Raw genomic sequence first — 16,249 nt, forward strand, 5'->3', positions numbered from 1 at the left:
ATTTATATGTAACGATTATGGAATGTCCTTATTGTGACAAGCATATACTTTGACCACTAGTTTAATAAATAAAACTATCTACACTATACTAGGGACATGATATACAGATAAGTTATTGTATTATTTACACCAGTTTAATACATGAAACTATCTACACTATAATAGGGACATGATATACAGATAAGTTATTGTATTATTTACACCAGTTTAATACATGAAACTATCTACACTATAATAGGGACATGATATACAGATAAGTTATTGTATTATTTACACCAGTTTAATACATGAAACTATCTACACTATAATAGGGACATGATATACAGATAAGTTATTGTATTATTTACACCAGTTTAATACATGAAACTATCTACACTATAATAGGGACATGATATACAGATAAGTTATTGTATTATTTACACCAGTTTAATACATGAAACTATCTACACTATAATAGGGACATGATATACAGATAAGTTATTTGTATTATTTACACCAGTTTAATACATGAAATTATCTACACTATAATAGGGACATGATATACAGATAAGTTATTTGTATTATTTACACCAGTTTAATACATGAAACTATCTACACTATAATAGGGACATGATATACAGATAAGTTATTTGTATTATTTACACCAGTTTAATACATGAAATTATCTACACTATAATAGGGACATGATATACAGATAAGTTATTTGTATTATTTACACCAGTTTAATACATGAAACTATCTACACTATAATAGGGACATGATATACAGATAAGTTATTTGTATTATTTACACCAGTTTAATACATGAAATTATCTACACTATAATAGGGACATGATATACAGATAAGTTATTTGTATTATTTACACCAGTTTAATACATGAAACTATCTACACTATAATAGGGACATGATATACAGATAAGTTATTTGTATTATTTACACTAGTTTAATACATGAAATTATCTACACTATAATAGGGACATGATATACTGATAAGTTATTTGTATTATTTACATTGTAAACTATAAAGCAGTTGCATCATTTGTTCGCATTACAGAATGGCATCATTTGTTCGTATTACAGAATGGCATAACTGTTCATGCGACTTAAGGCAAATGGTATCTACGTATTAAACGTTATGCCAACAAATATGTTACTAACTTCAGGTAAAGTATATTCAAAAATTGCAAAATCTTGATAACAGTGATTTCTTATTTATTCATATACGGCGTTCTTCCATTGATTTCAATCACAAATTGCAAAGTTTGTTGAGAACTTGCCAAACTGAACGCGATTTTACACATGATTTATTCAGAAGGGGGATTGGAGGGTCTTTAATCGGTCTTTTATCCCTTCCATCACTTTTTCAGCTAATTTCATGAGTTTATTAGCCTGATCTTTTGTGTACATGGTTCCTGGTATATTAGGGTACTCCATCACGTCCGGGTAACGCATTTTTGAGTAACTGCCGATTAGATTTTCTATTTCTTTTAACAAATCTCCCAGCTCGTCGTCGTTAAGGAGGATATTTGGCAGGTAGTGGCATTTTGTCACTTTCTTTGCGTCGACAGAGTACATGTAAGCTTTGCATGCCTTCTCACAAGCCTGAAAATAGATAAGAAAACACAACTTAACTGATTCCCTATGTACATTTTTACCAGATGAGAGATCTGAATAATTGAAATACGTTTTGTAAGTAGACAGTCGCAATAAATTGTGTCGAAGAGCGGTCGGCTTCCTTTCAGAGTCGTATAATCTCATGCTTTTTACTTATTATGTACAATAAAGTTCATATGGTTATTTGAACAAGAACAAACTTTTGTTTTAAGGTTGTTTTACCTGAATGAACAGGAGTATACTGACACACACATTTACTTTTATTTCAATCTTTTTCAATGTTTCTACATAAAAGTAGTTTCGGACCTCATGCCATATATACGAGTACAATAGAAAAGAAGACTTATTATCGTTATTGTGTAAAATAATCACCTTCTTTAGACTGTTTCAGAAAAGAAAGTTTTGTATTTAAATAAAATATAGATTTCCCTCACATTTGTTTCAAACAGACAACAGAGAAGTGGGAAAATAATGAAAATATCATCTTACTTGATGGAATTTGAAGCAAATCCAGTTAAAGTCTTCCTTGGTCTTATTATCACCATCTGTGGAATTGATAGCTTCTAAAGAGCTCACTCCGCTTGAGTAATCCATACGGGCTTGTTGAAACCACCTCCGTGCCTCTGAAAGTTGCGGATCAGGAACATAATCCTTCCTTTGTGAAAAGAAATGCCTGAAGTTGCTCTGGTTTTTAGTATGCCTCGATGACATCCGGTCCCTAAAGTTCTGCCAAGAATTGGAACAACTGTCGCCATATTGCCAGTTATCGAAGTTCCATTTTCTTCTGCGTCTTCTGTTGCCTCCGTCCGGTTCATAATGCCAGTTATGAAAGTTGCCTTTGTCCGATGCATCGGAAGACTTATTGTCAAAACATTCACCGTTGTCAAGACGTCTGATGATATCAAAAATAAATTTAGTAACTTCGTTGCAAAATTGTTCATATTCCTCACCTCTATCGCGGTTTTTGTCAGGATGCCACACCAAAAGCAATCTTTTAACGACCCGTTTCCGATCTTTATCATTTAATTTCCAAGCGTTCGACAAAGTGAAAATAATTTGGTCAAATATGCCGTCTTTATTACAAGGTATAGATCCATCGTTTCCAAATTGATGAAGTACTAATTCGGTTGTTTCGGATGATCCTGGATAAATGACCTTGTATAAAAGCAGTCCTGAAACTATCTTTTCGTTGTCCTGACCGAAATTCACTTTGTATTTCTGATGAAACGAATGTTGACCAGCTAGTGGTAGTTCCTGCACGATTCTCACAAAAACATAAACGGCATCAGACGCTGCGTCCTTAGATATCACATCATCGTTGTCACCATCGATAGCTGGGTCAAACATTTCATAGGCAACTACATCTCCAACCTTTAGAAGATTGATGTCATTCTGTAGTAAAGCATGCAGGCCAACAGGTACTATTTGGCCCGGATGATATGACAACGAGTCGTCATCGTTTTCTTCCTCGTCTAAAAGTCCTTCACAATAGAATTTAAATCCTGTCGGGTCGTCAACGTAATCAATCAGCTCTCGAAATTTCTCCGGGGAAATTCGTTTTTCAAAACAATCCGAGAGCATTCCACAGAGTTGCTGTCCAATTTTCTTCAGCCAGTTTCGAACTTGAAGGGTACTTGCTGCAATATAGCATTTTCGTTCGCCCTCAGAGTAAAAACACACCTGAGTACCTTCTGTACCTCGAATAGGTCTACCATCCACATGCAAGATCGTTTTAATTTCAGACGGAGAAACAAAACAGATGCTCAACAACCGTTGTCTATAGCTGTCGAATTCCTCGAATTTGCCTATCTGTTTAAGTGCGTTCAAAAATCTCGGAGACGCCAGAAATACTCGCAAATCGTCTACCTTTGTATCCGGTTCATTATTAGAAACGGATATGAGATGCTCCTGTATGATGGAACTCAATACTTTTGGTTTTATTCTCACCGGTAGTTTCAAGATGAGGTCTTCAGTTTTGTGACAGTCCTTCAAACTGTGCATGAACACTATCCGATGATCACTTCCTTGGGTTACTCTTTTTTTCAGCTTTTGTTTATCAGCATATACTAAGTCAGCTGATTTTGCTAAACTTTTGTCCGAGGCAGGTAAATACAAAGTCTCAACTGAGGCTATCGACTCTTCAATTATTTGCAAGCTTGCTTCCTCTAGTAGCATCATAAATCCTGTCAGAGCAGATAAGACGTCTTTTATCCGCTCAGGTCCCAGGATCGCTGATTTTACTTCGGCCTGAATACGGTATAGTACATCGGAGTACTGACCTAGTGTAACGGATCCTGTTGTTCCAACGGCTTTAAATAGTTCCTTGTAAGGTCCATAATGCAGAGGAATCTCAACCAGATATGGCGGTATCTGTTTCTTTCCGCAAAATGTGATAGATATTTGTCTTGCGGTGACAAATATTCCCATTTCCTTCAAATGTACGAGCGGTGTTTCCGAAAGCATTTGTTTGGTTTCAGAAGTATCAATGCAGTTGTTTTGTAAATATGTATATATCTCTGTCATCAGTTCTGTTATATTTGATTCAGAAAGGTAATTACCTCTTTGTTTTGAATTTGTTTCGTATAATTTCTTGTTGAGTGCATAGCACACATTGTGGGTATGAGATAACACATCACGCAAGGGTGGGGTACGAAGTATTCCCAAACTTTCCTCGATCTGTTGTTTATGAGGATAACCATAATCTGGTAGGATCGATATCGTAGTCCACAAGACTGGGGCAAGAGAGCGAGGTGCGGATCCACAAAATGATATCAAAGTCTCACATCCGAATTGCGGATAAATTTCCCTAAATGTTTGTTTGACACGACAGGGTTCCACAAACTTAACATTCCTTATCCTTTCCAAAAGCTTTTCATTATTTAAAAGCTCATCTGTTTTGATCAAAAACGTGACCATCTCTTTAGACTGCTCTATGATTTCCTCAGTCATTCCAGCCTTCAATACAGATTGCTCTATTTGTTTAGCAAATTTGTAGTATAAGTCAGCGGTAACAATTTCATTCATACCAGCGTGTACCATGAACTTCTCCCACTTCAAATCTCCAAACGGATCAGGCGGCAGCATTGACTGATCGCAGAGTTTCTTACATAATTTGTTGTGGGGACTGTAGAAGTGATTTGCTCGTTTAAATGATCCTTCATGGAAAATGAATTCAGCTAACTGCAAAGCAGATTTCAATGGACAGCTAGGGTCATCTTTAAGAATGCTTCGTACATATTTCAAATGACGCAAATGATGTACTTGACCGATATAGCGGAAGTTTGGCAGAATGAGCTTGCAGTATAACGTAGTGATTGAAATAGTACGATTGCAGGTCAAAAATTCCATCAATTCCGATGTGTAAAAATTGTGTTTCAACAGAGCAATTTTGCAGTTGTTTGAAAAAACTTCGAGTCCGTCTGTTGGGAAATCGCTGTCGATTTCGACAATGTAAATGTCCACGTTCTCATGAAGTTGGACACATGTTGCATAGACAGTTGTGAACAAAGGGAGGTTCTTTAATTTGCAAACCACTGATGTATGCAGTTTTTTAATGTTTTTCGACAAGTATTGCAACACCTCAGTGCATTGAAGCGGATAGAGACATTTTAACTTATTCTTATGATAATGAAGGCATTGAACGAAACGCACTGGATCATTTTGTGAGGCTACAACACTTCTCAATGTTTTGGAACAGATACATGAGTGTGGTGTTGGCATTTGTAACGAGGCAAGCACTGTACGTAGGGGTTCTTCTTCAAACGAATTGACGTTCATGAGAACAAAATCTTTGTTGCAGGGAACTAAAATTCCAGGTTGTCCGGTACGTTTCCACTCTCCTGGAATGAGACACCAATTACCCAACTTCTGGACGTCTATCTGCTGCAACGTGTCCAAATATCGCCAGAACTCCTTCATCCATTTCAAACTTAAAACGTTCTGATCCCATGGAATCGGTTCCTCTGCTGACAGTGGAGCCATATCCACATTGTCTGGTAACATTCTTGCAAAACTGTTTAAGTCTAAACTTTTCAAGAACTGACTGACCGGTTGGATGTCCTGTAGTAAGTTGACCATCTCCCTGTGTACGAACTCATTTGCCGATGTTTTCAATAGGTCACAAAATTGAGATATAAACACATGGCTTGTTGTGGAAAAACGCCTAAGCATGCCATCATTAGTTACCAGTAAGGGTAACTGTTCCATGTTTTGGATGAAGACTTGTTTATCTTTGAGGCAATACAGTAGCAGACAGAGCATGTTTTCCATGTTTTTTATTCGCGTGTCCGTAAGGTCTCGATCTACATCTTTTACCAGGCAAACATCTGGTGCAGTTATATCTACTGTTCTTAAGAAACGAATGACAAAAGTATGATCGAGCATGTGTAGGTTTTTCTTAAAAACATTTCGGGTCATAGCACATTGAATGTGCAACTCTGGCAGGTTCTGAAATGCCTCTTGAATACTCTCGTTGATCCAGAGCGGCGATTCAGTAATCTTCACGCCAATATTTTTTAGGATGTATGAGAGTTGGTGGGCATTATTTTTAGCTTGTTCTAGGCGCTTGGTTTCTTGTAGGCGCTTGGTTTCTTCTCCGTGATTAAGTTGCCATCCATTATGTTGTCTTTGTTCCTTTATGGCCATTTGTGCCTCAGTCCAAAACTCATCCGGTAGATTATTGAAAAAGGCAGGAAATGCATGTTCTTTCTGTTTGAGACCAACCCACCATACTGGCTTTTCTATCGTTGGAAGTACCGGGAAAACGGTGGACTCACTATCATACAGTATAGCAAAGAACGATGAAACCATGTTTTTTATCAGATCAAACTTCCCTTGATTGTATCGCGGAAAGGAGTCGTGATACATATTCAAGAAAGTTTTGATGTCTTCGATGTTCGCAATTTGTCCGTCCTCAGTATAACTGGGGAATGTATCGCGTAGGTATTCGATAGCTAAGACATAGCTGTTTGATATAGTTGTTTCTAATAGCAATCTGTTCCAGTAACCTCTAGGTGATTCAGTATTCCACATTGCTCCACGTGTTTGATGTAGAGCAAAATGACCATTTATGTGTACGGGAAGTCCAGTTTTCAAAGGGAGAGGAAGAAAGCAGAAAACTTGACCTTTAGAATCCGACTCCTTGCTGTAGCGTAACATCTCAATGGTTGACGAAGATAAAGCAAATCGGTCAAGAATAGTTGGTTGGCTTTTACCATCACTATAGTATAATATGGAAGTATCGTCGTAAGGTTTGGAAATTTCTAGTTGCGCACATTCATATCGACTGTCCCTACCCCCTGGTGTGCACGGTAGAGCTACTGCACCTTTTGGCGTGAGATTTATTTCCCTGCATTCCAAAGCTTCTTTTACACTGTCTGGTACCTTCGTATCGGCGTCTAATCCAAACGTCTGAGCTATAATCCAACGTTCAGGATGACGTAAATTTTCTGTTATGGTCATGATGTATTGAATTGTTTGTTTGGGGATTTCGAGCAGATTCGTTGATTCAGCAAACAGTTGTTTTGTTAGTGTGTCACATTTGCTGAAAAACCTCTTCAGGTGATGCTCATCGTTTTCTTCCAGCGTTGACACTACTGTATGTTTTTTTTTAATTTTACCTTGGCGATCTATTTCACATAATGAAATTTGTCTGATATTTCTCAGAAACAAAAGACACTTTTTCATATTTTGTTGGAATCGGCTGAGTAATTCTCGTAGTGATTCTTTTCCCATTATTCTTTTACATACACGAGACATTTCTGCCATTTTCGAGGTTCGTAATGGAAATCGAAACCAAGTACCCTGTACCCTAGGTAACTCCGCCTGTAAATAGCATTCATATACACCTGGGTATGTCTCCTCGAGTACCGTCAAATCAGGAAGTTGTAGTCCTGGATTCAAATCATCAGCAGCTGGACAGAATGTACAATGCGGGTCAAATGCACAAAATGTTCCTTGATTTGGTGTAGATGGACCTCTTGTTATAAAAGAGGGTGCGTCTGTCAAGTGATAAACTGCATTAAAGCCAATACCAAACTGCCCAGTTTTTGTTGGGTCTTGTGATTTCGTTCCTTTACCAAGCATGCAAATGCCTTCTAGATCTGCAGCAGAAAAACATGAGTCATTGAAAACACATAACGCCGGTCCTTGAATGTCAGACCAACTCTCACCAAATATGCCTTTCTTAGTTTTATGTTGCCTCTGGTCCTCAATGAACATGATTTCTTTCGCCCCTGCGTCATCTGCATTCTGCAACAGTTCGTATAAAATTGTTTCACCCAGAGGATATTCAACGAGGATTCCTTTCAGCCTCGTCACTAGTTCCTCTTTCTGTCCGAATGGCAAACTGCCTTTGATAGTATTTAGGTGCTTAACTCGCTTTGACTTAATGTCTAGTAGCTTGTTGATTTCTCCCGACACTTTTGAGTTGACAAAATACATGTATTTTTGTCTCGGCATGGGAAAATCATCATCTACACATACTTCGTCTAATGATCGCAAACTGTTTGTATCATCTGGAACAAGGATACGAGCTTTTTCGTCAGATTGTAAAGTAAGTCCACGTCGTCTACATACTTCAGCTAGAAGCTCTAATAGATTCACTATCAGCATAACTTTCTCCAGTTCTAGAGGTTTATCGTGGTCAATTTCCACCCGTTCCAGCGCTAAAATAACATTGTCTTTGCAAAGAAATGTGTTGACACCAACGCGTTTAAGAAATGTTTCGTATGTTGTAACATCACGTGAAACGACCTGATAAATTTCAGGTGTGCAGTCAATTCTAGAAAACGTCTCAAGAGTGGCACGCTTTGGAGGAATCAATCGATCAGACATCCACAGTATGGGAAGGTCATCGTAGGAACCAGTCATGTTTTCTGATGAGCTGTCCAAGTACCTGTATACAGACATGCATATTTCTTGCAATCGTAGTTTCTGCTTGTCAGATATGTGTTCATCGACTTTACCAATTTCAACAAGTTGTTTCTCAACGTCTTCATGTAGCTCCTCATGTTGCACACCTAGTCGTTTAAGAATCATCAGAACATCAAACTCGTTTTTTAGTTCTTCAACATTAACTATAAAATGTGAACACGCAATTCGTTCCATGTGCTCTGGAAAGAACATTTGATTCGGTGGAGAAAACATCCTAGTTTCATCTGCATTTGAAAACCAGGTCACAGGCCAATCGCCAGGCTTCTGAAGAATAGGCAAGAAGGCCGTTGTACTTAAATCATGTATGACATCATTTGGACAATTATCTTGTTCTCGTGCAAGGTAGGCTAGCAACCTTCGGCAACGATGAAACGCCGGTTCAAGCTCAAGCAATTTTGAAATAGATTGGGCTCTCTCGACAACAAGCTCGTCTGGCAACGCTCGTTCCATCATACCCAATTGCACAAGGAAATTCAGGTTTATCTCGCTACAAAAGAACTGGTTGGCGTCGTTAGGAAATCGACCGTCTTCGTCACAGAAAAGCTCCGATACTTCTGACCGTGGTCGTACGAGGTCCCTCGGTAGTCTCAATCTACCATTTGGTAGAACAGGAATACATGGATTTGATTTCAGTAAATTTTGCAGAGAATGGTCATCGGTGTTCAATATGTGCATCACCAGTGCATCTCTTTTTTCTGCATCGATTTGCTGAATGTGAGGGAAGACAATGTCCTCATAAAATTCTTTCATGGTCATTGTTTGTTGCACAAGATCCTCTTCACAATCAGCTGTACAAAATTGACGATGTAACGCTTGAGGCATATCCATAGGAACTCTTTCATCTTTATATAAATTTGTAAAAGTTTCGAAAGCATATTCCCCAACAACGTTGTCATAACGCAATGTAATGTCAAGAAAAACGGATTCACTGAATGAAGCGCGACGTCCTTGTGGCGTATAAAACACGCGGTAATCTCCATGAACAACGGCTTTACAGAACGCATCTGACAAACATGATGTTTCATCTGACTGATCCACAGTAAAAGGCCAAAGTGTTGAATAAATTTCGTCTGAAGACATTTCGAAATGCTCCAGACTTGTCAATAAACATAGGTTCGCTTTGCATACTGCATCAGACATAAGCATTCTATTCCAGACTTGATTCTCTGTTTCGCTTTTTTCGTCACTTGTGCTCTTAACTAAGCCTTTCCGATCACTGCTGACAGCAAAACATCCATTTATATGCACCGGAAGATTGCATTCGACGGGCAAAGGAAGGAAACAGAAAACGTGGCTCTTGTCGTATAATCCACGCAGCTTTTCTTTATGCGGGAATGGCACTGGGACCAATGGTGATTTTATATCTTTTAAAGAAACTGCAACACTACCAAGTGGTAAGGCCCCATCATTTTGCAGCTGGATCGCTTTTTCCAGGACATCCTGATTAGTTCCTGAAGCCCAAGACACTAACCAGGGAGAAGACGTTAAGCAGGTTTCCTCGACTTTCAGGAGTTCATTTTTTAAAGTATACATATTAAGTGATATCATTTCAGTTTTTGTAAATGGTTGTTTTGTTCTCAAAACATTTTCGGCTTCCGTCATGACATTGATGTTTGCTGGGTTGTTCAATATATGATGCATTTTGATCATTTCTTTTTCAACGCTAAACATGAGCTTAATATCATTCGGTAGGTTAACGCTGTCCTCTTGCAGATGAGATACTTTGATATCCTTTAAGTTCTGTGTAAATGTCAACAGATCCCCTGCACAGTTTTTAAGGAGATGGAGAAGTTGTACCATGTCACTTTTGCAATAAGGAGTACTTCTTATTTCACTCTCTACTGCCTGTTGCTTTGTTCTTAATGGAAATCGAAAAAGCGTTCCTTCAAACTTGAGAGGTTTAGTGTCTCCAGACAAATCACATCCAAATATGTTGTTGTATGGCATGAACTGGTTCCTCATTCGCTTTAGCATACCAGAACTTTTTTCTGAAATGGTCAACCGTATTCCAGGGCTACTTTTGTATTTGATGGCTTTCCCTAGATGAGTAGTATGAGGATCAAAGATTACCAGGGAATTTCCACTTACAAAACTGGGAACATCTGTTATATTGTACACGGCGCAAAATCCAAGCCCGAATTTTCCAATTTTGGTTCTCGTTGCTTTTTTGGTTTCCCCTCCAAGTTTGACAATGTTTTCAAAGTCATGTTCGGTAAAAACAGCATCGTTGAAAGCCCAAAACGCTGGACCCTGGCATTTTGCCATGTTAACGTCGATTAAGCCTACTGTCGCCTCTTTATTCTGTCTTTCGTCATATAGAAAATGAATATGTTTAGCTCCGGCATCGTCTGCGTTCTGAACAAGTTCCTTCAGCACTGCTAATCCATCTGGGTAGTTTTCCAACAAATGTTTAAGTCTTGTCGTCAGAGGTTCAGACTGTCCACATGCTACAATCATTTCTTCTGTTCCACCGTCCGATAAAAATCTCTGAGTGAAAGACTCAACGCCCAGCGATTCTGCTAATTCAGCACCAACATCGGAATGGACATAATTGACGTCATCATCCTCTTCATTTTGTAACCAGCCTGAATCCTCGTCGGAGTACGTACAATCTTTTACCGGCTGTAATACCAGATTGGCATTCTGTGATTGGACAGGTACTAATACATCACTCAGATTATCATTTGCATCTCGTAGATTTGATATTAATTTAAGAATTTTAACAACCATCTGTCTATCTTTCTCGGTCGTTGACGGCCTAGTTGATGTCCTAATTATTGTAAGGATGAACTTCAATGAATTTATTTCAAGTTCTTGAACTGACCCTAGTTCAACAAACATTTTAGAGAACTCTTCAAATTCAAGTGGAAGTTTGTACATATAAGGCTCCAGATGGATGTTCTCGTCCAAGGGAAAAGATATAAACACATCTCTAGGAAGATGAAAAGTCGCTCCTGTACAAATGATCGGCTGTGATTCTAGTTCATGATCCAATGAATTGATATCATCAAACAGTTGTTGGTATATGTCTTTTAAAATACCATTCAACTTGGCTTTGTGTTTATTACAGAAGACGTTTCTCACCGCTTCCAATTGAAAAAGACATGTCTTAGCATCTGGAGGTTTATTCCATCCGTATTTGTTTGCAAGGCAAGGGAAGATAGAGGTGTCCACGATACATTTAACAGATGCCGCCTGCGTCTCGTGTTTACTCGAGGATACATCTTGCGGAGTACATAGAGGAGACTGGCAATGATCCGCCCACCAAGGTAGTATATCAGGATAATGAACTGGTTTCTTGTCGATGAAAGATATCCATTGATATTCCCTTAAATCCAAATTTACGGTGGATTCCCTTTCCATCCTCTCCAGTATTTCCATTACTTTAAATGAACAATGACGAATTTCCTCCATTTGCGTCTGTTTCCCTTTTCGGCACTCTCGATCAAGTACTCGTACCACATTTAAAACATCGTCTTCTTTAACGTCCTTATCGGATTTCAGACCAAAGTTTCTAAGTACAGACTCTAATTCCTCCTTCTGATATTTTTTAATGAGAAACTTGCTGTCGTCAAAACGAAACAACTCCTTAAGTCCTTGATTAGTATGATCAAAGAATGCCCGGATCGGTGCTAGCTCTGTTGTGCTCGATGAAGACGAAGTTGCAATGAATTTGATCCCCGAACCTAAAAAGATGATATCATTCAAATCTTCACTTGAGGACAGCCTTGTACAGAACCTAAGTACATACATCATGAAAGTTTCAATGCTTGATCTTTCATAGATTTCAGGAGTGTTGGTCATGGCTTGAAGGATATTTTCAACTAGCTTCGTCTCTGAAATTTCCTTTGCTCCTAGTCGTTCAGCAAGCATCCTCTGTATGTTATCCAAGTGCAAGTGAGGTAAATGATATTTAACTGGGATGCTGTTTTCACACGCTATGTGTCCGTTCTTTGCTACAGATGTATACTCTAAAACGGTGTTTTCGTTTGTTGTTTCTGGAAATATAGCCAATTCTCTGATAAATCTATCAGCATTTGAATTAGAATGTTGACAATCTTTTGCAAGAAAGTTCAGCAAAGCTGTTTTTTCTTCGGAATTGCATTGGTCATTGAACCGTCGTGTCATTTCCTCGAGTAACTCTTGTCTTATACAGACTTTACACAGACTTTCTAAAAGTTCAAGCAGTCCTTCGAGATTTGGATACTTGCAATAGGTACCCATTAGATACGTAAGTGTTTCACCTTTGGCAATATGTCTGATGACAGTAATTGGTAGCCTTTCTAAAGCGTTACACAGGTTTTGATCAAGCGAAGCCATTCCATCGATATCTGTCACCAAATACAACCCCTTTAACGGCATGAGTTTCAATCCTTCACTTGAAATAGAGTTACCCTCTACAGGAACCAAATTCAACTTTTCAAAAGTTTCCAGGACTTCATAATTTTTCTGACCGATATAGCTCCAGACGTGGTCGAGCCATTTCATTGTAATGTGGCGGGTGGTAGAACTAAAGCATCCGTTGGCTCCAATATTTCCATTTGCAGTCAATGTCTCGTTAAGTAAGGTAGGAAATCCGTCTGCGTTCAGAGTCCTCAGGTTGCAGAAACCTACATAGAGATGGAAACAACACCTTCTTCACATTTTATTCTAAAAAGGTTGATGAAAACCAAACACTGCAAAAACTGCACTATAAATATAATGAAGTATGTGATTTTGGTGAAATAAATCAGTTTGGTTACAAGAACAAATTCATACGATATCCTCCAAGTGTGCTGGTAATGTAGCCCAGTGTTATAAGTTATAACAGGGTGACATTACAAATTTATGATTGTTTGCATAATTGATAAATATGGTATTTTCTTCTGAATTACGCAAGTAAAATTACTAAAAATTACATTCTGATCTCAGAAAAGCAGTTATGGTTAGCCCTACGGCTTATTTTTAAATCAAAATCATGTTAATTTTTCACCAGTTTGCGCTGATTCAATTACTATAAAAGTATAAAAAGGTCTAATGGATTTGAAAGAAAGTGCCATAACCAACGTGTAACAATTTAAAACGGCGTCGCATTGACAATTTTAGTTATAAAGAAAGTGTAAAGAAAAAAAATGGCTTGGTAAGAAGCGACAGTAACCTCAAATTGTTATTTGTTATATATTTGTAAAAGTAAATACAATAGATATCTAGGTTTTTTTACACATTTTTCAGATGGATGTTTCTTTTAATATTGATCATAATTTGTTTAATTTAGTATAATACTGTTACATGTACACTAAATCGAAACGAGGTTTTAACGTGATATTAACTTTAGAAGAGCAAATTATTAAGCATGCTTTCAAAGAGTCAAAAATGTTCATGTGCTGAAGGAATATACAGGCATGAGTCGTTTTTTGAAAATTCTCAAATCAAATTTCCAAACAACATCAGTACTAAACAGAGTGAATCAATAACGTACCTGAATTCTGGATTTCTTTCAGATGATCAGCTATTTGTTGCGGTAAGTCTGATTTGATGAAGTTCCTTTCAGTCCCAGGAAACATCTTCATCTCACTTGCCGTACAACGGTACACAGGCTGTTCAGCGTCAAATGATCTGAAGGTACCGTCCTCGAGAGGAAGCAACATGAGGTTCTGAAGGTCATCATACTGTCGATCTGCGAGAATGAATTGTAACAGAAAAATTTGTTCTTTGACTGGAAGTCTACCGTAGATATTACTTTCTCTTAGAACATTTCTCAAATACTTTGGTGTGATTCTAGGCACATCAGGAAACATTTCCGCCACGTGAGACGGAACCTTCACAACATTACGTTGGTACTTGAGTAAAAGATCAAATATACACTGCTCTGTCTGTCGGATGGTGCTTGGTTCAAGTTCGTCTTCAATACATTGTAACATTGAAAAGATTGCGTCTTCTGCTTTTATCCATTTGTCGCCATTATTGGTATAAAAAATGTTCTTGTCCTTGAGGCGTCTGCACAAGGGATTAAAAACCGCATCCCAATTTGGTCGAATGTTTTTCTGTGTTGGAAGTATGCTATATACAATGTTGGTATCGCATTCCGTACAATTGTCTTTAACAGTGAGGCTCTTGACGTATTCCACCGTATCGACGTACGCATCTACAAGTACTTCTTCACATAGTAAGCGGTTCCATTTCTGAGGCGGGTCCATTCGTTCAGTTTGGTCATCTGGTGGCCATTTTACGTGATGTCTGTCTTGACTGAGGGCAAAAAACCCATTGACATGCAGAGGCAGCCCCGTTTGATTTTCACTCGTATTTGGGAGAGGAAGAAAACAAAACACTTGACCATGAAATGGTATATCCGTAGTGTAGTCGACTGGTGTTGCAAGTCCTACGAAAGGGCTATACGACAGTTGTTTGTCCTCGGCCAATTCTCGGAGCTCTACAGAAAGATCGCTGCGGCCTTTTATATAATTACAAACAACCCAGTGTTGTTTACTTACATGTTGACCGTCTTTAAGAGATATGTCGACACGAAATATTGCTTTCATACTGTCATTGGGACTTACACCGTTACATGCCTTCAATTTCCTGTTAAATGATTTCTTTTCCTCTTTTTCTAACACATGGCATTTTACTGAGAATGATGCGGATTTCTTTTCTTGGTCAGAAAACGAAACAAGACCGATGTTCTTAAGAAAAAGTGGCAAAGTAGCGGCCTCTTTCTTGAAACTGACTATCAGCTCTGTGACATCACTATGGTCAAATACTCTTGTCGACAACTCTGAGGGATAGCGGCGCAAGGAAAACCAAAAAATACTGCCAGAGTAATTCTCCTCCAGAGATTTGTTTGTAAATCCAAAATGTCCATAAACAGATTTAATCGCTTCGATAGCCTGTTTGTAATGTGGTTTTAAAGATTTCCGAAGTTTCTTAAAGGTCAAAACCTGGCAATCGTTACCATGTCCTCTTTGTGTCCGGAAAGGATCGATGATCATTGCTCGGTCATTACTAATAATCACTGGATTATCTGTAATAAAAACATACACACACCACTTTTCAAAACAATGATTAATAGAATTCCTTTCTGGTCCAAAATAAAATCTTTAAAATCATTGTTTGACATTAGATAAACACTATTGTTGACAAACATGTGCTCAAAACAATATGCTTTTGTAATTATACACTTGTCTAATTATAAATACAGTATTTGAAATGTTAACATCTTAAATTGAAATAAATATTCAAATTGTGAATTATGAAAATCGTTCAAGTTTCATGTAAACCAAATAGGAATCAGGATATTCGTTTTGTGAAAGAATACATGTCTCTCCTTAATAGCAAACATATTTCCCCTTCTCTTGCAAAATACAATTATGGAGATAATGTACAATAACCGTGAAATTTCATTTATTTCTTAATCATTTGTAAGCCGATTTCTAACTCATAATAACTATATGATTTATTGCAATTGAAAAGTTATGACGCGGAAGGTCAGAGCATCCCAACAGTTTAAAATGTACAACTAAAACGTTTGCGCTTACTTTACCATTGACCATGAAAACAATGTCACAGTGACCTAACGACAGTACACTGCACATTGTCTGTGGGTGATGCAGACCTATTGCAAAATTTATCAATTACAGGGGTGTCAGCGTTTCAGTTGACAGATTTTTCCTAATGGGATACTAGTAATTAGCATACTCATTTTTTTTCTCTGTTTGACAAAACCCC

The 16,249-nt window shown here is 37.9% G+C and overlaps 1 protein-coding gene across 1 annotated transcript in view; it reads right to left on the bottom strand.

The window, feature by feature from the left end:
- Window positions 1–400: 400 nt before the first annotated feature.
- LOC110453974 (sacsin-like) overlaps window positions 401–16,249 on the bottom strand; it is a 31,849-nt gene continuing 16,000 nt past the window's right edge. The window contains exons 5-7 of the mRNA XM_021503241.1: window positions 14,007–15,545; window positions 2,105–13,158; window positions 401–1,603 (exon numbers count right to left, since the gene is read on the bottom strand). Of these exons, the coding sequence (XP_021358916.1) occupies window positions 1,310–1,603; window positions 2,105–13,158; window positions 14,007–15,545 (12,887 nt within the window). The 3' untranslated portion in view covers window positions 401–1,309. The remainder of the gene's footprint in view (window positions 1,604–2,104; window positions 13,159–14,006; window positions 15,546–16,249) is intronic.

This window comes from Mizuhopecten yessoensis, unplaced genomic scaffold (assembly GCF_002113885.1).
Source record: "Mizuhopecten yessoensis strain PY_sf001 unplaced genomic scaffold, ASM211388v2 scaffold7561, whole genome shotgun sequence".
Lineage (NCBI taxonomy): Eukaryota > Metazoa > Mollusca > Bivalvia > Pectinida > Pectinidae > Mizuhopecten > Mizuhopecten yessoensis.